The 22,461-nt window shown below is 39.6% G+C and overlaps 1 protein-coding gene across 2 annotated transcripts; it reads right to left on the minus strand.

Annotated features, from left to right (window-relative positions):
* Positions 1-78: 78 nt before the first annotated feature.
* Positions 79-22,307, minus strand: tespa1 (thymocyte expressed, positive selection associated 1). 2 transcript variants are annotated; one of them, XM_034166149.1, is made up of 11 exons: positions 22,057-22,307; positions 19,803-19,990; positions 19,547-19,589; positions 11,345-11,385; positions 9,280-9,336; positions 8,180-8,219; positions 7,604-7,693; positions 7,274-7,482; positions 2,888-4,062; positions 1,678-1,762; positions 79-727 (listed from the first exon to the last, which is right to left on the minus strand). In XM_034166149.1, the coding sequence occupies exons 2-11, from the start codon at positions 19,960-19,962 to the stop codon at positions 636-638; spliced, it is 1,992 nt and encodes a 663-aa protein (XP_034022040.1). In that variant the 5' UTR covers positions 19,963-19,990; positions 22,057-22,307; the 3' UTR covers positions 79-635. The 2 variants fall into 2 exon arrangements, with proteins under 2 accessions (XP_034022040.1, XP_034022039.1); XM_034166148.1 differs by having other exon boundaries at positions 7,604-7,696; positions 22,057-22,306.
* Positions 22,308-22,461: the final 154 nt, after the last annotated feature.

The raw sequence follows: 22,461 nt of genomic DNA on the forward strand, positions 1-22,461 counted from the left end.
TTCGCAATACCCGGTGGCCATATTTTGGCCTCAGGTAAAAATCGAGTTCACTCAGGTTTGATTACTAGCTATATTTTACCATGACTACGGTTGTAAACTGCTGTGGGCATTTACTTTTTTTTTTATTTGTTTTTTTTTGTTTGTTTTTTTATAATAATACAGGCTTCTTTAGATTAGAATTTCTAACATTAAACCCACAATGAAAACAAATCTCTACAACATAACATGAATACAAATATCAGGGCCAAAATAACTGCATTGCATAATTGTATGCATGTGTGCCCCTGTTAGTACAACCAATCATCACTTTTACAGCAAGTATTCTTTTGACAAGTCGGGATGTATAACATTTAAGAAGTCTTAATTTACATCAAGCATTAAGAAATGCTACTGTGTGATGAATCTGTCTGCAGTATGAAGTTGTCTAAACTGATGAACCATGCAAGGAGATGAGTGAGGGAAGCCTCCAAGACACCCCTGACAACGATGAAGTTACCACAGGTTTCTGGGGATGAAATTGGAGAAACTATCGTGCATCTTTTGTTTTAGTGAACTTAACCCTTATGCCCCGTGGGTGGGTGTGTGTGTGGGGGGGCATCTTTGACCATTGTTGACAAGGATTTCTTTGATTTGTGTCATCTGCTTTGTGTGTCTGAATAGGGGTTGACTTCTTCATCTGCGTATCCGCTGCTGTCTGACTGCATGCTGTCACCTCGGACCACTGTGCCTACAAACAACACAAAGTCAGACAGCAACCTGCAGCATACACACACATACACGCGCACACACCTTTGCACAGTATGACCACAAGCCACACAAAAATGTACAGGCAGTACACTGATGGTGACACACATATATGGTGACCTGCATTCTCAGAAACACCATCCTAGAAAAACAATATTCATGCAAATACAACCGTGTTTTACATGAATTTGAGTGGGAAAACAGCACTGTGTATTGTGCTTGTTTGCAGTGTGCCTGCGCACTAGCTGTTACCATGGTGATTAGTATTACGCTTTACTTCCTGCATTAATAACAACCTGAACTGGATCATCATGGTGCAGCCTCGCTAAAATTTCCATAGCAATTGTGCATTTTGTGATAAAAGCATGGAATTTGGCACACACATTCTAAATTACTAATATTTATTTTCAGATATGGAGCTATCCTGGAGCTGACCTCTAATGAGCTACAGGGGTCAATAAAGAATTACACAGGGGTCAAAATTTTAAAAAGCTCCAATCATGTTGAAAACTATACCACATTATTTGTATGATAATAGAATTCCAAAAAGGTATAGTTTGGACTATCTAGTTTGGACTATCTACGACTGAATGTTCTGGAGTTATGGGGTAAAAACAGCAAAAATGCTGAAAAAGGTAAATTTCAGTTTGTATAGGGGTCAAAAGTTAAAGTTCCTTCAATTTTGGTCAAAAGTGATGCAAATTATTGGTTGAGCTAATAGGATTAATAAATGGAACAGTTTGCACCATCTGTCATGCTTAGTTATCATGTTATGGGGTAACATATGTCATAGAATCCAATGGACGTTGACCTTGTTTGACCTTTACTTTGGACACCAAGCATTCAACACAGTCAAAACTATTCCATATTGACTGAAAGTGCTGTCTTTTATATTGCAAAAATGCCAACACACTATGCATAAAATAGCTATACCTTTGTACTTAAGGTTGCTGGGACCGAGCGACGTTGAATTTATACCTTCTGACTTCCCAAAATCTTCCTCTCCAGCACTGTGCACCTGTTGAGACCAACAATATAAGTACAGTACTCACACACACATACAGTATATAATTGGCCTTACATATTCATATGTTGAAAACTATGTGTGCGAGTAATTAATTGTGCACAGACCCTCATACAATATTTCATTACTTAAGTAATATGAAATATTACATCACACTGGGAATGAACAGTGTGTAACTTCAGTAAGGACGCTGCAATGTTTGCGTTTCCTTTCACAAGCAATCCATGTAATAATTTGCAATATTCACTTCTTCTGTTTTATGATTAGAATGCTTTACTTTGAAAGAAAACTGGTCAGGTAGATGTGTGAGTTTTGCCGTTCCTGCCTGGTGAAGGACCCTAAGTCGTCGCTGTGTGTGAAATGATGATTAGTGTATCATGAAAAATGTCTTGCAATTTAAGTGAATAATTTGTTAAAAAGACTCTGGCCTCACTAAAAGTTGATATATTGCAGCTGCAACAAATTTAGTGCATGGTCAAGAGGTTAAATATAAGGACAATTAAATATACAGTTTAAGATATATAGTATTTTCTGTTAATGTGTTTTTCCACTCATTTACTTAAGAATGAGACCTTTTTATTAACATTTCTGAATAAAAATACAAAGTTTGCCTAGACTGATGAATACTAAATACAACTGTCATGTTAAAGAAACACTGAAAAACTTTACTATATAGTTTATCTGAAAATCATAACTTGCAAAGAAAAGGTTAAAAGCTGTATATTGAAGTCTAAACATGTGAAGGCTTTACAGTAATGGTATTGGAACTATTTAAAAAAATGTGTTTTTTCACTATATATGAAAAAAATATTGCAAATATTTCTAATGCTGTGCAGTCCTTATATATTATATAATATATAAGGACTATATATATTATATATTTTCATGTGGTGGTAATGTTTCAATCCAGCTCTGTTTAATTCAGTTCTACTTTAATAGCACCAAATCACGCCATAAGTCATCCCAAGGTGCTTGACAAAGGTGAACGCGAACCTTACACCTTACCCACCACCCCGAGCAAGCACACTGGCAACAGTAGTAAGGAAAAACTCCCTCAGGTGTTTTTTTTTTTTTTTTTTGAGTGTAGGAAGAAAGTTCAAGCGTAGTACATTACTCTACCTCCTCCAGCTCAAAGGAGTTAACCTGTTGTAGAGATGTGTTCCTGAGGTCCTGGTGGGTCAGTGGGTTCAAAAACGGACCTTTGCTCAATGATTCCTCACAAGTCTGGACAGTTGAGGAGTTCAGGGAACACGGAAAGGCCTCGTACTTCTCTGAGCCGGTCACGGTGATGCAGTAATGGGCGTGGCCACCATCAGGAAGCATAACGGTGAGTGACCTTGAAGAGTCACTTGAAATGATATCATTAGCAGGACTTCTGGACGAGTCCTTGTCAGCGCCTGAGAGAGAACTCACAGTCTGAGATTGCATTTGGGGTCTCTCCGATCTAGGACACGATCTCTCTGCGCTGGTTTGTCTCTCTGAGAAGATAGCCGATAAACGGCTTGGTTCACGTGTCTGCTGACAACAAAAAGGCACATGCTGTACGCTCTCCGTTATCTTTGGACAGATTATCTCATATGTAACCTTGGCAACAGGTTTCAGAGCAGTTGACTTTGTGCCGTTTTGATTCAAACAACACTCTACGTCTAACAGTGGAAGTGACTGGTGATGTGTTTCTAGCAAAGCTTCACCCAATAATGATGCTGGAGATGTTCTCACATTGTGAGAAAGACTGTCAAGGTCAACTAGTTCGGCTCTGTTTTCACCAGCATCATCATAACGCGTTTGTTTGTTGTCCTGCACCTTCTCAAGGCATATTTTGTTTCTGTTCTGAGGGATATTGATGTCCACCGTAGTCTGCTGTGGCTGCTGTTCCCATATCAGAGAGGGATTATCACCATCCCTGATAAACTTAACATCTGAAGTGCTCCGATTACATTCCTCTACATCCAGCCTCTTGGAAACATCTGCCCTGACTTTCTTCATGACTGTCTCCACAACATCAGGGAGGCTACACCTTCTCCTGGGAGAGCACTGTGGAGAGGTAGAGTCTGACCCACGAGGAGAACCTGTGTAGAGACACATCTTGGAGACGGTGTCCTTCAGCCTGTCCACTGGAGAACGTGGTTCACTGCGAATGGTGCTCCTGAAGCGTTCAAACCTCTCCACCGGAGAGGACGAGAAGGTAAACTGTGGTGTGTCCAGCTTCTGGAGAGGGGTGCGAGACACATGGGAGTAGAGGGAGTAGAAAGCGTTGGCCATTGCTGTGAGCACCTGCACTTGTCTGAATCGACCTGTGGAATAAATAAATGATATACAAAAATGTTATTTCCTATATAGCATTGCAACCTGGTCTCATGGCAAGTCATGATTCAGCAGCATGAAATATACATTAATGGATTGGTTCATGATATTGTGACAAAAAGCACCTCATTTTCATCACGGCAACACAAATTCATTCTAATTCATTCTGTGATGGCTGTACCAAATTAAAAGTGAAGCGGGGGGGCTGGTTACGGTTAGGATTGGGGGAAGGAGTAAGATTAGATTATGGTTAAGGTTAGGGTTGGGGGTAGGAATAGGGTTAGTAATAGCAGGAGGTGGTAAAATCACAAGTCAGAATTTCAATACATCCACTTGGTAAATGATTCACAATATTAATACCAGCATTTTAGCATCAAAATTAATCCTATATCTTGAAAATAACCCCCCACCCCTTGAATGTAACAAAGTATGGTCTATTTTCAATTATCTGGCTATTCCGCTATGTGTAAAGTTTGTCCATGCTCTTCAAAAACTTTATAAACACAATTCTTTCACAAAAGTATTATTTCAGTAACACTGTGTGAATAACAGAACTTAGGAGGAGGACATGCTCTTCAAAAACTTTAAAAACATAAACCATTGTCAAAGGTTTTATTTCAGTCACACTGTGTGAGTAACAGAACTTAGGAGGAGGCCATGCTTTTCAAAAACTTTAAAAACATAAACCATTGTCAAAGGTTTTATTTCAGTCACACTGTGTGAATAACAGAACTTAGGAGGAGGCCATGCTTTTCAAAAACTTTAAAAACATAAACCATTGTCAAAGGTTTTATTTCAGTCACACTGTTAGCCTGAGATCTTGTTTTTGGCTTGGCCATGACACTTGATTTACTACAACTTGCCATGCTGTGACTTGAAATTACATGTGTAACTGCATGATCACTGTAATAATATCAGTACTTGTGTAGCTTTTGTGACTTCTCTAAAACAAGTACTACCAAGTCAGGAGCATTATATATCATAAACTTGAATGTTGTGTTCAATGCAGGGTTCATCAAAACTAATCTTGAAGTCAAAACAATTACATTCTAATATTTTGAAAGATGTTAAAATTACAGTATATATTGCAGTTTTCTTTTTTGCATGGGGTGGGTTTTTTTTTTTTTTTGTCATAGTAGACACCCACTTCCTATATGAAATATCTCCCAAATTACACAATGCACAATCTCTGAAGTGGATGTAAGCATATTTGAAAAAAATATATATTTTCTACCATTACCACCTCCTGCTATTAGTAATAGCGAGTTTTAAAAAAAAACCCTGTCACGAAAATTTGACTCATTTCGTGATGGGCGCACGAAAAAAAAAAAACGCGAGACTGGGCTGAGTATTGTAGCCACACAATGTATTAAACACCATTATGAATTATTTATTAAGTAGTGTATTCACAATGACAAAGATGTGAAGGCCACTACAAAGCTCCACAATTCCCTTCTTACAAAGTATGAATATTGAAAACTCATTGATTATTCTTAAAATCATCAAATAGTCGAGCACTTGAGACAATAATACAAATACACTCCATGTAATGTGAATTCATTATTGTCTCAAGCCCACACTAGCTAGCTAAATATTGTAGCGTACCCGTTATTTTACCGCAGCAGCTACATGCTGTAGTTGCTAGCCATCAAACATGATCTCATTTTACAAAATTCTTCCCTACTGAAGTATGGACGTTTTAACAAAAAAAATTAACATAGTTATAGTTATCTGTTAGCTTTGTTAACTATTTAGTATGCATTTAGTATGCAGCTGTGAATGCACTGGGGGTGCCACATTTCTCCATGTAATGTGGAGTTGCGTCAGGAAGGGCATCCGGCGTAAAACTTGTGCCAATTCAACAAGCAGATCCACCTTGGATTTGCTGTGGCGACCCCAAGTGCAAACAAGGGAGCAGCCGAAGGGACTTACTTACTGTGAATGCACTTCATAAGTTAGCATGTAGCTGTGAATACAATTTGTAAATTAGCATGTAGCTGTGAATGTACTTCCTTTGTAAGATCATAATCTGGTCTGCTCATATGTTTCACAAGCAATTCTAAGCTGCTTAATTTTATTAAAGTATCTTTCCAATTGTAAAATACACATTTGTGTGTGATTAACTCCAAATTAACAACATTGAAGTTACAGCTAGAGGGGGGCGGATCAATCCTAATATTGATAATATTGATACCAACACTGGTATTGATATTGAATGATCCTTGTGTAAAAAGATCGATACTCAAGCTTTTTTTCTCTCCCACACACACTGACTGCTGCGCATGCAGATTCATCAAAGTCTACTTTCTGTCTGTAAGAGAAGCACTGCGCTGTGTCACATAACACGGAGCAGCGCACCCTTGTATTGTAATTTGTCAGCCCTCTACCTCAGGAGATTTTGTTTTAAGTTGTGTTGAGTGATATTTTTTTAAATAAAAATGTTGATTGTGATAATAAAGTATTTTGTTCTCACGTACAATGTTTTGCAAAATTCTATCCTAGGTCTATTGTATCCTTTGGATCTATGAAGCTTAAATATGAAAAAGTATCAGTATTGATATCGGTGATACTGGGCCTGTATTTACTTGGTATCGGATCAATACCAAAATTCCCGGTATCACCCACCTCTAGTTACAGCACCAAGCTTCAGCTCCTCCAGCTTCATGTGTATCATATAACTGAGCAGCAGATAACTGGAACAATCTTTCAAATGGTGATGCAAGCATCAAATTCAGTACAAATACTCCTTAGACATTACTCTTGAAAAAAAGAAAAAAAAAAACGACTGGCCACTTCAATTTTCAATAGGCTGCCAAGTAGGGGTCAACTGAGAAATTACACAGGGGTCGGTCAAAATTTTAAAATGCTCCAAGCATATTACCTCATTATTACTATTATTAATATTTGAAACAAGTCCAATATAAGCAGTGATGCTGGCAATTGTACCTTGATACCACAGAGTGAAGTGGATAAGGGTCAATGGCTCACCCTGGACAGAACATCTACTAATTGCAGGTTACTTCCCCAGCTGAGGTGGGTACCCATTTTCAGTTTGGTGGACTGAGACAGAAGAAGTACCTGTCAAAGGAGTCAGACACCTGGAACTGAACCCTGGACTATATATTGGTAGTCCAGCTCCTGTCCCACATCCTCGCCTGCTCTGAGGAAACAAGACTACTTCAATAAATCATTAGACCTTACTGGCAAGAGAGAGGCTGGGGTCCTCCTCTCGTATCCTCCGTATCTGTGAGTCCAGAAAGAGGCGGAAGTTGATGCCCTGTGCCTGGGAGGGGAAGGTGAAGAAGCGTGGTGGGATGCGTACAGTGACCTGTGGCTCATCGCTGCCAAAGCCCAAGTGATACAAAGTCTCTTCTGCATCCTCTGAACAAAACTGCAGGATCTCAGACACACTAGTGCGTACCAACGAGCCAGAGGAAATAAAAGGATTAGGAGAAAAACTAATGCATGAACTTGGACTGCTTGGATGCTTAAAAAGGAAAGCAACAGATCATTTTACGCTGAATGTCTCACTTTGATGTAGTTTTGCAGGTGGAGGCAGAGAGGCAGCTGGAGGTCATGCTATGACCCATGTTGAGTGAAGGCAGGCATAGTTCCTGATGACTTCTTTAGAACAACACCGACAAACAGATTAAACATTCTAATGCAACCAAATTACACCGAAAGCATGGCTTAAATAAAGCTACCTTGTGTAGGATTTAGCGTCATCTCGGGGTGAGGTTGCAGATTGCATAAAGTCATGATTTTGTTTCACTTCACGTTTTTACTTTTTCTGCAAAAGGGATTCATGTTCCCTTGCCTCCGTGAGTGGGCCCGCTCCCACATAGCTATGAAGGCCTCATTCTAAGATCATGAAAACACATTGATTGGTTGTTCAAGATATTTATACATGAATGAAAACACAGTTACAAATGCTGTGTTCCATTTCTCCCAATTAAAAAAAAAAACATAAATCCTACACACAGTAGCTTTAAAAGGATTACTCACAAACTACATTATCGTCAGTCTCAGTTCAACAGACAGACATTCAGACAGACAAATGTCAAAAACGCAACATCCTTAGAACTGGGATAATAACTGCTCACTCACCCGACTTTCGATGTAATGTCTCCACTGTGTAATGCTGAGGCTGGAACAAAGAACTCATGTCAGAACAAAACAAGATGTGAAGCTGTGAAATATAACACATCTCACTTTGTCCTGTCATGTGCAAACTCTTCCGTATGATAGTCATTTTACATATATAACAGGAAGACAGAGGACAGGAAGGAGAGGAACAATAGTAGCCAGTAAACCCATAGTGAGCAGTATTTCTGGTATTTATGTTTGTGTATTTATATTTGCTAATTGTTTTTTACTTTCACTTTTGATACTCTGTGTACTTCTTACCCTGTGTGCTGTGACACAATGCTGCTGGAACTTCAATTTCCCTGAGGGAGTCTTCCCAAGGGATTAATAAAGTTCTGTTTTATCTCATCTAATCTAATATCTCTCATGACATTTCATGCTGATGACCTACAGATATGCCAATTGATGTCGGTAATATCTCTAATATGGTCACATTTGAGGCTCATGTGACTGCAATGAAAAGCTGGATGTCTTCAAAAAAAATTTTTTTTTTTTTTTTTTTTTGGCCCTGCTAGACAGAGAATACTCATCACTCATCTTCAACTGCTTATTCAGGATCGGGTTGCTGGGCAACAGCTCCAGAAGGGGAACCCAGACTTCCCTTTCCTGGGACACATTGACCACCTCTGACTGAGGGATCCCGAGGAATTCCCAGGCCAGTATGGCGATATAATCTCTCCACCTAGTACTGGATCTTCCCCGGGGTCTCCTCCCAGTTGGACGTGCCTGGTCCTGATACCTGCCACATAGGGAGGTGCAAGTTCCAGGCGATTCCTGATACATCAAAGTTAACTACTGTTATAACAGTTTACCCACAAAGCACTTTATGATGATGCTTCACATTCACACACATGTTGACAAACACTCACACACTGTCAGGCTGCTGCCATGCAACGTGCTCAACTGCACACTGTAAACTTGGAGACCTTGTTCAGAAGCACCTATTGGCTGGTTAAACCTATGACCATCTGGTTGCTGGCCCACTTCTCTAACCTTTAGGCCACCATTTCCCCAAACATACCATATTTTACAAGGACATGACACACAGTGTCTGTACTTACCATCAGCACCAAGACTGATGTCATCATCGAGACTGCAGCTGGCTTTAAACAAAGCCTCTGAAGAGCAGAAGAGCAAATCAGCGGTTTACCACGCGTAATTTCATATCTACTTACACAGTACTGAGTGTCTGAAACCATTAATAATGAACGGCATCAGAGGGATGATGCACACCACTATATAAATGTACATGTAAATATAGATATTCTGCAGTGGTGTCTGTGACTATGTTTGACTTCATCATGTGACTTCATTATGAAGTCAATCATCACAAATATTTTGCTGATCAATAATGTTTTAGAAAATCCATAGAGTTATTGATTGTTGAGATATACCAAAAAAGTTTTTTTTTTCCCATGTTTTCCTCAACCTTGATATTTGAACTTTGATCAAACTGCTCCAAAATCTAATCACCTCTAGATACAGTAGTGTTCAGAATAATAGTAGTGCTATGTGACTAAAAAGATTAATCCAGGTTTTGAGTATATTTCTTATTGTTACATGGGAAACAAGGTACCAGTAGATTCTCACAAATCCAACAAGACCAAGCATTCATGATATTCACACACTTAAGGCTATGAAATTGGGCTATTAGTAAAAAAAAAAAAGTAGAAAAGGGGGTGTTCACAATAATAGTAGTGTGGTATTCAGTCAGTGAGCTCGTCAGTTTTGTGGAACAAACAGGTGTGAATCAGGTGTCCCCTATTTAAGGATGAAGCCAGCACCTGTTGAACATGCGTTTCTCTTTGAAAGCCTGAGGAAAATGGGGCGTTCAAGACATTGTTCAGAAGAACAGCGTAGTTTGATTAAAAAGTTGATTGGAGAGGGGAAAACCTATACGCAAGTGCAAAAAATTATAGGCTGTTCATCTACAATGATCTCCAATGCTTTAAAATGGACAAAAAAAACCAGAGTGGAAGAAAATGGAAAACAACCATCAAAATGGATAGAAGAATAACCAGAATGGCAAAGGCTCACCCATTGATCAGCTCCAGGATGATCAAAGACAGTCTGGAGTTACCTGTAAGTGCTGTGACAGTTAGAAGATGCCTGTGTGAAGCTAATTTATTTGCAAGAATCCCCCGCAAAGTCCCTCTGTTAAATAAAAGACGTGCAGAAGAGGTTACAATTTGCCAAAGAACACATCAACTGGCCTAAAGAGAAATGGAGGAATATTTTGTGGACTGATGAGAGTAAAATTGTTCTTGTTGGGTCAAAGGGCCACAGACAGTTTGTGAGATGACCCCCAAACTCTGAATTCAAGCCACAGTTCACAGTGAAGACAGTGAAGCATGGTGGTGCAAGCATCATGATATGGGCATGTTTCTCCTACTATGGTGTTGGACCTATATATCGCATACCAGGTATCATGGATCAGTTTGGATATGTCAAAATACTTGAAGAGGTCATGTTGCCTTATGCTGAAGAGGACATGCCCTTGAAATGGGTGTTTCAACAAGACAATGACCTCAAGCACACTAGTAAACGAGCAAAATCTTCATTCCAAAACAACAAAATTAATGCCTCGCAGATGTGAAGAAATCATGAAAAACTGTGGTTATACAACTAAATACTAGTTTAGTGATTCACAGGATTGCTAAAAAAGCAGTTTGAACATAATAGTTTTGAGTTTGCAGATGCTACTATTATTGTGAACACCCCCTTTTCTACTTTTTTTACTAATAGCCCAATTTCATAGCCTTAAGAGTGTGCATATCATGAAAGCTTGGTCTTGTTGGATTTGTGAGAATCTACTGAATCTACTGGTACCTTGTTTCCCATGTAACAATAAGAAATATACTCAAAACCTGGATTAATCTTTTTAGTCACATAGCACTACTATTATTCTGAACAGTACTGTATCTATCCAAGTAATACTTCCACCAAGTTTGAACACACACACACACACACACACACACACACACACACTTTAATAAAGAATTGCATTTTTCAAATGTGCTTCTCTCACAGTTGAGGTGGATTTACTACAGCAGGTTAACAGCATGGCAGATTTCAGAATCAATTTAAATCTTCTGTGGAACTTTGTGATGAGGCTCTAACACTCACCAACATTACGCTGACCAGAGTTCTCAGAGCAGGTCTCCAATCTGTAAGACACGTCCATCCCATTAAAGGAGAAATGCATCCGATTAATGTTTAACTCCTCAAAGATCTCATTATGAGCGACTCAACTTTCATTCCTGTGAGACTCTCTCAGTGATCACTAATCAGTTCTAAACAGAATGTTGCAAACTTCCTTTTGTTGAAATATTCGTATGCAGAACAGCACGATGACTGACACATCAAAAGTGATGTGGTCAGTTTTATGCTGAACTGTGAGAATGCATAACTGGTTTGTTGTTTCTTCTCCTGCACTCCTCAATCATTTCTTTTGACCTCTATCCTTCATTTCACTGACTACTCTCAGGACATGAAATAAAAGTCATTAAATATTCAACTTCTGACTTCCTTTCTTGATACTAAATTAGATGACAAACTCAGCAAAATTCAATTCAGTGCAATCATATGATGATGCAAAAGACTTTTAAGGAACACCATATTCTGCAAACAAGAGCAATCAGAGAGTTCTGACATCCGCCAGTCCAGATCTGGATCACCTCCAAAATTTAATGGCGTCTTCCATGCCCTAATATCTATCTGTGGTGCAAAATTGGTGTCCCTGAATCCCTGAAGTAGTTTTGATGTGATCCTTGAAAGCCTATATAAAGAGATATCTTGATCCAGAATCCGGATTCGGATCCGGATCACCTCCAAAATTTAATGGGCTCTTCCATGGCCTAATATGTATCTGTGGCAAAATTTGGTGAGAATCCGTGAAGTAGTTTTGACATAATTATTCAAAGCCTATATACAGTGAAACTTGATCCAGAATCTGGATCCAGATATTCAAACATTTTATGGAGTCTTCCATGTCCTAATATCTATCTGTGTTGAGAATTCCGTCAAAATTTGTGCAGCAGTTTTGATGTTATCCTTCAAAGCCTATATAAAGTGAAACTTGATCCAGAATCTGGATCTGAATCTGGATCACCTTCAAAATTTAAAGGGTTCTTCCATGACCTAATCTGTATCTGTTGTCAAAATTTGGTGAGAATCCGTGAAGTAGTTTTGACATAATTCTTCAAAGCCTATATACAGTGAAACCTGATCCAGAATTTGGATCCAGATCCAAATATTAAAAAATTTAATGGAGTCTTCCATGTCCTAATATCTATCTGTGTTGAGAATGTCGCCAAAATTTGCGCAGTAGTTTTGACGTAATCCTGCTAAAAGTAATCCTTCAAAGCCTATATACAGTGAAACTTGATCCAGAATCCAGATCCAGATATTCAAAATTTAATGGAGTCTTCCGTGCCCTAATATCTATCTGTGTTGAGAATTCCGTCAAAATTTGTGCAGCAGTTTTGATGTAATCCTGCTAAAAGTAATCCTTCAAAGCCTATATAAAGTGAAACTTGATCCAGAATCTGGATCTGAATCCGGATCACCTTCAAAATTTAATGGGTTCTTCCATGGCCTAATATGTATTTGTGATGAAAATTTTGTCAAAATCTGTGCAGTAGTTTTGATGTAATCCTGCTAACAGACAGACACACCAATAAATAAACACCAATGATTTAAGTACGTCCTTGGCGGACGTAATTAAGTTTTTTGTTTATCTACCTTTACAGTTAAGTGTGGTTGGAATTCTATTTTAAACATCCTTACAAACCACAGTTCTAAGCATGCGCACGGAGAAACTCAGTGGCTGTGATTGAAATTTAAGCCTGAAACAGCTTGTTGTAGACTTTGTGTCATACGAGTATGTCATGAAACTCCATAAGTGGACTCCAGAGGGAAGCTCAGCTTCCCAAAAAATGTCAAAAATGAAATGGTCAAATATGTACAGCTGTGTAAAATTTAATTGAGTACAAATGCGTTAGAACACGTTCATCTCGAAGACGAGTTCATTCTGAATCAGCTGCTTATCACAAATCGACTGACTCTATTTTGTTAACTTCTCATATATTCCCGTTGCGTCAATGCATTTGCCCGTAGAAGCTGAGCGTCCCTTCACTTCAATGGGACTGCGTGGAACAGTTTTTTTTTCATTGCCTTGAAGTCATTGGATAAATGCCACAAATCTGTCCTGCCCCAGGACACTCAGCATCTCTGGGGGTGAATGGAGATGAGGGCGGGCCTGGACACTGAGCTTCCACATTATGATTGGAGGATCAGTCGAAAGATTGAATACTGTTTTAATTGACAGCTATTTAGAGATCAACACTATGACTTAATCATCGGGAGCTCAGAATTTTTTTAGGTTGAATTTATTTTAGGTTTAAATTTTTTTTTTTTTAAGGTTGAAATCATTATTTATTTATTTTAATTTTTTTTTTAGGTTGATTTTTTTTTAGGTTTAATTTTTTTAGGTTGAAATTTTTATTTATTTATTTGGTTTAATTTTTTGAGGTTCAATTTTTTTAGGTTGAATTTTTTTCTTATTTTTAGGTAGAAATTTTTTAGGCTGAATATTTTGATGCTAAACAAATTCAACCTTCAAAATTCAAATTGAAACTCTGATTTTGATGCTAAAAAAATTCAACCTTAAAAATTCAAATTTAAACTCTGATGACACATATTTACTTCCATACTCAGTCCCATCACAGATTTTCCAAGTAAAGTCAAAACACAAACTGCAACCCATTAAAACACACCCGTAGTATTTCCTTGTTTCAGTTTAACATAATTTCAACATTTCCTTGTTTGAGTTTAATATCATTTTGTTAGTTTATTCAATCATTCATTCATACTGTTGTTTAGGTTGGAGTGAACTAGCCAGCTAGAAGGTGCACATGATGGCAGACAAATTCAAATTTCAAATTCAAATTTATTAATTTATATAGCACCAATTCACAACGAACTCGTCTCAAGGCACTTCACACAACATAAAAGAACAACAACAAAAAAACTGAATTAAAAATTTAAAACACAATAAAAAGATGACCATAAAAGAATACAAGAATAAAAACACATAACACTAATGATAAAACAGGGAAAACAAATTAGTCTTTAAACGTGACTTAAAAGTCTCCACAGTATCAGACTGCCAAATGTGTGCTGGGAGATCGTTCCACAGAGCTGGAGCACGGTAGGAGAAAGCTCTGTGACCGGCAGACTTTTTATTCACCCTGGGAACACACAGAAGTCCTGCACCCTGAGAACGCAGGGCCCGAGCCGGTACATAGGGGCTTACCAGGTCAGCCACATAGGGAGGTGCAAGTCCATGAACAATTTTATAAACTAATAACAGTACTTTAAAATCCAATCTTGCAGCAACTGGAAGCCAGTGCAGGGACGCTAAAACGGGCGTAATGTGGTCAAACTTTCTGCTTTGTGTCAAAAGTCTAGCAGCAGCATTTTGAACCAGTTGAAGACCCCTAATCCTGGACTGCGGTAAGCCAGAAAATAGAGCATTACAATAGTCCAATCTAGAAGACACAAATGCATGAATTAAAGTCTCAGCATCAGCCATAGACAGGATGGGACGAATCTTCGCTATATTTCGCAAATAGAAGAAAGCAGTCCTCGTAATGTCTCTAATGTGGAGCTCAAAGGACAACATAGGATCAAAAATTACTCCAAGGTTCCTCACTTTATCCGTATGATGTATAACACACGAACCTAAGCTAAGTGCTAGCTGATCAAATTGATGCCGATACCACGCTGGACCAAGAACCATAACTTCAGTCTTATCAGAATTTAAAAGTAGGAAGTTACTAAACTTCTTACTGATACAAGGCAATCTTCCAAAGATTTTATGTGTGTTGTATGGCTGGGGGGGCCTGGCTGCCTTTTTGTTTCTGTCTTTTGGTTTTCCTTCCAGGTGGCTTGCATTTGGGACTGAGTGGCTGTGTTGCTGAGGTTATCAGGACCTCACCCTGATCACCTGCGGCTCGTCAGGACTCACAGCTGTGGTGCATCTATATGGATTGGAACATGGTGGCATTTAAGACTGGAGTATACAGTGTGTATTTGCCAGAGACTCGACCTTGTGACCAGACGGGTGAGATCGTCGTCTCGGGAGCCATCTCATCATCAGTGGATGCAGAGAACATCCAGGGTTTGATGCACGGTCTGTGAAAGAGGAGGGGGTGAGGTCTCACGCTCGTCAGCACACTTCCTGAGGTGCGTTAGATTTTGTGACTAACATTTATACAGTCAGTAAATGTGGTGTCCCTCACACCTTTTTATATTGAGCTGTATGTTAGTCATGTATCGGCTTCCACTGCAGTGGAGTTTTGTGAACTGGATGTTCCATGCCTGCAGGTTGGGAAGCTGATTAGTAATCAAGCCAGGAAGTGTTTGCTGTTTGTACACCTTTGAGTGGTCTCTCTGTGTGTAGAGTGTGGACTCACATAATGGTTCCTTCTTTCACAGACTCGGTTTGTTGCGGCCACCTGGGGGGTGTCGGCGGGGTCCTTGGGTCCGAACAGCTTCTGGCTCCGGACCGTTAGCGCTGCTGGGAGCGCACCACGCCAGACCGCACTTTCTTTTGTTATTTTTTGTATCACTGTTATGTATTAAATTCAGTTAGCCTTTGTACCGTGCTCTGCTTATTTCATACTGGGTCCTTCAAACGCTGGTCGGTTCTCCGAGCTGCGTCCGACACATAACAATGTGAATGAGATTACCAGCAGTTATTGGCATGTACAATTGAGTGTCATCAGCATAGCGATGAAAGGGAATCCCAAAGCACCGCAGTATATTCCCAAGGGGTACATAAAGGGAAAAAAGCAGGGGGCCTAAAACAGATCCCTACGGAACCCCAAACATCATGTCCCTACGATCAGAGGAGGTGCCATTACACAATACACAGTAAGAACGACTGGACAGGTATGATGTCAACCATGCAAGAGCAGTTCCAGTAATCCCAAAGTGATTCTCCAGCCTATTGAGTAAAATATGATGATCCACAGTATCAAACGCAGCAGTAAGATCCAACAGTACCAAGACTGTAGCGGTATCTGAGTCCATTGCTCGCAAAAGGTCATTCACTACTTTAGTAAGTGCTGTCTCTGTGGAGTGATATTTTCTAAAAGCAGACTGCAGTGGCTCAAAAAGATTATTCTCAGTGAGGTAGTCCACAAGCTGTCGCAAAACCACTTTTTCCAGGATTTTAGAACAAAATGATAGATTTGATATCTGTCTATAATTTTTCAATACACTAGGGTCGAGATTGGATTTCTTAAGTAATGGTTTAATCATTGCAGACTTGAAACATTTAGGAACAGATCCAGAAGTTAATGAGAGATTTATCATTTCCAGCACAGTCGGTCCAAGAGTGGGCCACAGGTCCTTAAACATTTTTGTTGGTATAGGATCAAATAAACAGTTGTGCTTTTAGTAGATGTCATGAGCTTCATCAGCGCGCCTAGCAATCAAAATCTGTAAATCTGGGTAACACCTCAGTGGGCGCATCCACCTCCATAGCAGTATGCGGTGGCTGGACCAAAGCCTGCTGAGATATGCTCAACCTAATATCCTCAATTTTCTACTCGAAATAGTCCAAGAAGTCCTGTGCTGAAAAGGGAGAGTGAATAACAGGTGGCTGTCCATGAATGAGAAATGCTACAGTTTCAAACAAAAACTTTGAATTATGCTTGTTTTTATTGATCAAATCAGAATAATAGGCATGCTTTGACAGACAATGCTAATATTGTCAACCTAAATTTGGCAAAGCCATTTGATAGTCTTCCTTATGAGGAGAAACTTAGAATTAAACAGCAGGGCAGAACAACACTTGAGACTGATTTGGTACAAAAAGTAGGGAAAGTAGCAGGTCTTTTCAACTCTCCTGGTATGACAAAGTTAGCTGGCTGACTGGAAGTGTTGAGACAAAGAAAATGTTTTGTTGGCTTCTTGATGAAACCATCTCAGGGATGTCTTGTCTGGTCAACATTGGGTTTTGGGGATCTGTCTAACTTTGACTGGGCATATAAAAACCATGAAAAGAGCAATGAGCATGTGAGTACCCTGCGTCAATAACACAGTCAAAATCTGTAGAGACTTTCAAGTCCAGACTTAAGATGCATTTATTCTCTCTTTTGTATGGCTAGCATACTGGCACAGTATGTTTCTATACTTTCTATCCCTTTAAATTCATTTTTTTTAGTGAACAGAGCGGGTCGCAGCCTCAATGTTATCTAAAGTCTGGGTCTGTTAGTGAAGCTTAGGCCTAATGGCCGCCGATCACCTTAGTATTTCTTCTGTTTTTCTTGTTGCTTAATGCTGATGAATTATACCTTAAGTGTAGTTTTTTGTGGTGGACTGATACTGAGCTGGAGCCATATGCTGGATTGGATGATTTCTGTGGCGGATGTGGGATGGACTCCGCTGAAGAAACAGATCCAACGAGTGGCTCTGTAACCCGCCCCCCCAACTCCGTCCCCTGACAGAGGACGGGACACCTGCATGGACTCTTGTCATTTGCTGTTGTGTTCTGTATTGTAAACCTTTTTTGGCAGAATGGCCTAAGCAGAGGGTCACCCCTTTGATTCTGGTCTGCTTGAGGTTTCTTCCTCAATATCATCAGAGGGAGTTTTTCCTTACCACTGTTGACTGTGTGCTTGCTCTAGGGGTTGGTAAGGATAGACCTTACTTGTGTGAGGCACCTTGAGGCAGCTTTGTTGTGATTTGACACTATATAAACTAAATAAATTGAACTGAATTAAACTGAATTGAGTGCGTGTGTAAGGTTAAGCTGCCTGGGCAGGGTCAGGATTGAACTTGCAATTAATGAAGGTGCTCGCATTCAAGTGGCAAAACATAATGAAACAGTCAAACACAACAGGGCTTTCCTAAACCGCCTGAGTGATGTGACTTCCTTGCTTGGACGGCAGGAGCTATCATTTAGGGGGCATGATGAGAGTAGTGAATCATCCAACAAGGGGAATTACAGGGAGTTCACAGAAACATGATCTAAATATGACTCTGTCCTGACCACACAATTCCAGTCATCAGTTGTGTTTTCTGGTACATCTCATTCTATCCAAAAAGGCTTGATCTCTGCTCTTGCAGCCACTGTTTCTGATGAGATCAGAGATGAGACTCAGGCTGCTCCCTTTTTTGGGTGGCAGGTGGATCAAACAACTGATATTGCTTGTCACGCCCAACTTTCTATCATTGTTTGCTATGTTGATAGTGCAGGTAAAATTCAGGAGTTTTGTTTTTTTATATTTCTGAGGAGTGAGATGCTCAGTCTGTTTTTGAAGTATTAAATGAAAACATGCAAGGCTACAATTTTTGGTATAAACTTGTGGCACAGGCATACGATGGGGCTGCTGTCATGGCTTCAGCCGTCAATGGTCTGCAGGCCAAAGTGAAGGCAACTGTCCCCAGTGGAATCTGGAGACTTAATCCGGTGCTGCCACAGGGGAATAAGTGTTTATCTGAGTGCAGAATATTTTTTGCATCACTCTCTGGGTTTGCTACATTTGTCTCCAAATCCACAAAGAGGGCATCTTTTCTTGAGTCTGCAGGCTGTTCAAGGTTGCCCAGAAACTCTCCTATTCGATGTAAGTTCACATCACAGTCAGTGAGCACTGTGGCAAACAACTATGATGGCCTCCTGCATACTTTTTAGAACATCATTGCAGATACGACACTGGATGATGACACACTGGATGGTGCAAAATATTTTGTAATGAAACTGGAGGATTTTGAGTTTGTGTTCATGTTGTACACATTTGAGCAAATAGGGCCCACATTCTGCTGACAAGAGATAATGAAATATGTCCTTTCCTTTGGAAAAGAGGTGTGGTAACCAACTGCTTCTTTCCACTTAAAGTGACAGGCACAGAAACAGGCCTGAAACTCTTAATTTTGGGATGCTTTGCTTCAGTTTTTTTTCACCTAAAATTTAATATCTGGTTTAAAGACACCTGTGATCTATGTTGACTTTTTGAAAAGAATGATAACATGACAACATAACCCCTTTAAAAACATTCTAATGGAATGGCAAAACTAGTTTTATTTTGAAAACTAGGCTCAGTTATGGTTGCATAGTAAAAAAAAAAAAAAAAGAGAGAGAGAGAGAGAGAGAGACTGCTTCTCAATACCTTCTTCCTGCAGTGCTTGACCTCAAACAGTTTCCATGCTGAAGCTACTCTGGTTGTTTTGAAAGCCAGTTTCCAGTGACTGACATCTTCAAATGAGAGTCTCTGCTAAAATGTCATCTTCAAAAAGTGTTAAAGCAAGCTGACTCACCCACAGCCCAGGAGCCAGTTCTCAATCTTTCCTGTGAAGCATCCTGTGGAAACATGTACACTGTGTGAAAAACAAACCTCTCGATTTTTTTTAAATTCACTTTTTTCTTTCTCCATAGAAATAAATATAAACCGTATAAGGCTTCAGACAAATTATGTGGCAGTTTATGCAATCTGCTTCTCATAGACGTAATCTGAATTCATACCGCTGCCTAGTGCTACCCATTCAGTAACGCATTTCCAAAAGAACCACTTACCATCTGAAAATACATCGTCATCTGCTACAGAAACAGATGCAAGGTTGCAAGGCGCCTCCTCAGGGTTCAGTTCCTCCAAGGTGGGCCAATGTCTGCTGCTCCGAATCCAGGCTCGACGCTTCACCTGGGATGATGGGCTCGCCATTTCCCTGCTTCTCATTCAGCAAGGGAGCATAGCAGGTGCAAAGCTGAACGCACACAAAGACAGCGAATGGGATTAGTAATAATAACAATAATTAGTATTTGTATCCGAGGCCATCAAATATGGTCATCGCGGGTATTGCAAAGACTTTGCATCCATCCGGCCATCTGTCTGTCCTCCTGTCTGTGCTCAGCATAAGTCCAGTCCTATCACTGCAAGTCTTCAAATTCAAATTCTTGGTTCACAGACCTTGGACAAGTTCAAAGGCGGCTAACCTTGACTTATTTTAAAAGGTTAAAATGTCACATTCCGTTTCAATTTGTTCTGTTTTGTTTTTTTTTTTTTTGAGTGGTGGAGGTGACAGCCAATCAGACTAGAGCAGCACCGTGACATCAGTGGCAGGTCTCTCTAAAAATGCTTGTGTTTATATAACGTTTCTCATATATTCTGTAAATGCTAGCAAGAAAAAAACACTTCTAAAACTGAAAACACTGTTTTTGGAACCTAATAACACCTCTGAAGTGATTTACAAGACATTCAGCAGATATTAGGGTCCCTTCACACATAGTGCGAATTTGGTTGAAGTGCGCATGAAGCAGGAGAGGCGCCTCTCGTCTGATCACAGAATGACACCTTGGTTTGTGTACTGAACAGACAGGGGCATGGCAGCTATTGACAACTCTGGTCCTGGACATCAGAGCTGCAGGACACGTACTGTGTTTTGACGGACACGCGCGTGTGTGCATGCTGTCCTCACATCGAAATACATAAAAACATATCTCGCTTCTGCAACGGGCTGGACAGCGCGCACATTGACATGCTGTTCCAGCTGGACCGGACTGTCAGTTCATGTGGACAGGCAGCAGGCGATCTGAACGTCATGTGTCTGACAGGGCAGTCAGCGGCGCGCCGCAGGACCATATGACAGACCAACAGTACAGCAAATACACCACTTTCAGTCACATATCAGCAGAAATACACTGTACTAAACGCCATTTGGTCAGTTATCACAGCACTTTTTTCTTTTTTTTTTAGAAAATATGTTTATCTGATTGTTGATTTTAACCATTTCACGCTTCTCTTATGAGACAGTGATTGTAGTGCAGTGGTAAAGTTTTCTGTCTGGTAATCAAAGTGTGTGGGTTCAAATCCCACAAGACTTAAACTGTTTCATGTTTTATGATACCACTGGAGATCTCTGTTGCTCATATATCAAAATTTCAACATTTCTACCTTGTTGTTAAAGTTCAACATGTTAGGTTTCTGCCTAATTATCCTAATTATAACCATCCTTTACTTGCATCAAAACCTCTGTGGACCTCATATTGACAATTCCAATGAAAAACTACCAAATTCAACATTTGGAAGAAACTCCAGACCTTTTATCTGCTACATTTGACATAACACAGTGAGGAAAAATTCTGCACTACAACTACATATTGTTTTGTTTCGGCTCCACTACATGCAGTGGTGTGCAAATGCAAATTTACAAAAATTGGGTATCTGTTCAAATATAATCTATCTGACTGTACAAACATTTGCATTCTATTATCAAGAAAATTGTTGTGCCAATTTGTTTTTCAGGCTGTTACAACTACAAAGACGACGGAGTGCAAGGAACAAGGAATACACATAACTACAGTATGAGGAAAGCTGATATCATCTACATGTTGTTGTTGTTTTGTTTTCTGTCAGTGGTAAAGAATTAAAAAAAACTTTTCCTTTTATTTTCATCTTGTTGATCTTGCAGGACTCTTGTATTACAATACGCAGGGTGTTTGTAGATTTGACTCCCTGTGTTTATTTCATGCATTCTGCTTACAATAATGTCTACAAGAAATATAAATGAGTCCCCATAATGTAGTGGAAATATAAAATAAAGTTTCTAAAATCTTAGAAAGCTGCTTCAAAGTAGAAAGTGAAGTGAACATTGATTAGAGCAGCTCAAGTTTACGTATAAAGAAAAGGAACCAGGCATGGATAAAAACTACAAACTAACAGAAAGTAAAATAAATAAATAAAAATAACTTTTACCTGAATCTGTCATTTTGTAATATTCGATTTGAAACAGCCAACGGAATACATTTGACAGAAGAAAAAACAGAATGTTACCTTCATGGGTGCAGGTTTCTGTGTCACTGTCTGGCTTTCTTCGGATTTCCTGTTCTAGGCTGATGTACGTTATCTAAATCTTATCTGAACTCTTTGGCACACTTCATGCATATGAAGCCGCATCCATCCTGTTTGCGCTTTCTGCGCTCACAGTCCGGGTACTGTCCTCTGTTAGATATGTGTGGGTTCAGTTTGAATGAAATACTGGATGGACATGACTTAAGGAGAGGAAGTGACTTTGCATCAGTGTGGGACGCATGAGGCGACACATCCTGCAGCAACAACAGCATGCACGCTCAAACAGGCTGCTGCAAACACTGATAAGATGTTGACAACATGCAGCAAACCATCTTCAAGTGCACCATTAGTACAGCTGAAGGGTTTTTCTCCCCATCCCCCTTTTTT

Source organism: Thalassophryne amazonica, chromosome 3, assembly GCF_902500255.1.
Source record: "Thalassophryne amazonica chromosome 3, fThaAma1.1, whole genome shotgun sequence".
Lineage (NCBI taxonomy): Eukaryota > Metazoa > Chordata > Actinopteri > Batrachoidiformes > Batrachoididae > Thalassophryne > Thalassophryne amazonica.

Bases quoted from the DNA above. Each gene is read 5' to 3' on its own strand.
- tespa1 (XM_034166148.1), bottom strand. From the start codon at position 19,962: ATGAGAAGCAGGGAAATGGCGAGCCCATCATCCCAGGTGAAGCGTCGA. The intron at 11,386-19,546 runs GTGAGTCAGCTT...CGTGTCTTACAG, and splicing joins AACTGGCTCCTGGGCTGTGG to ATTGGAGACCTGCTCTGAGA. The intron at 7,483-7,603 runs GTGAGACATTCA...GGTACGCACTAG, and splicing joins ACCTGCAAAACTACATCAAA to TGTGTCTGAGATCCTGCAGT.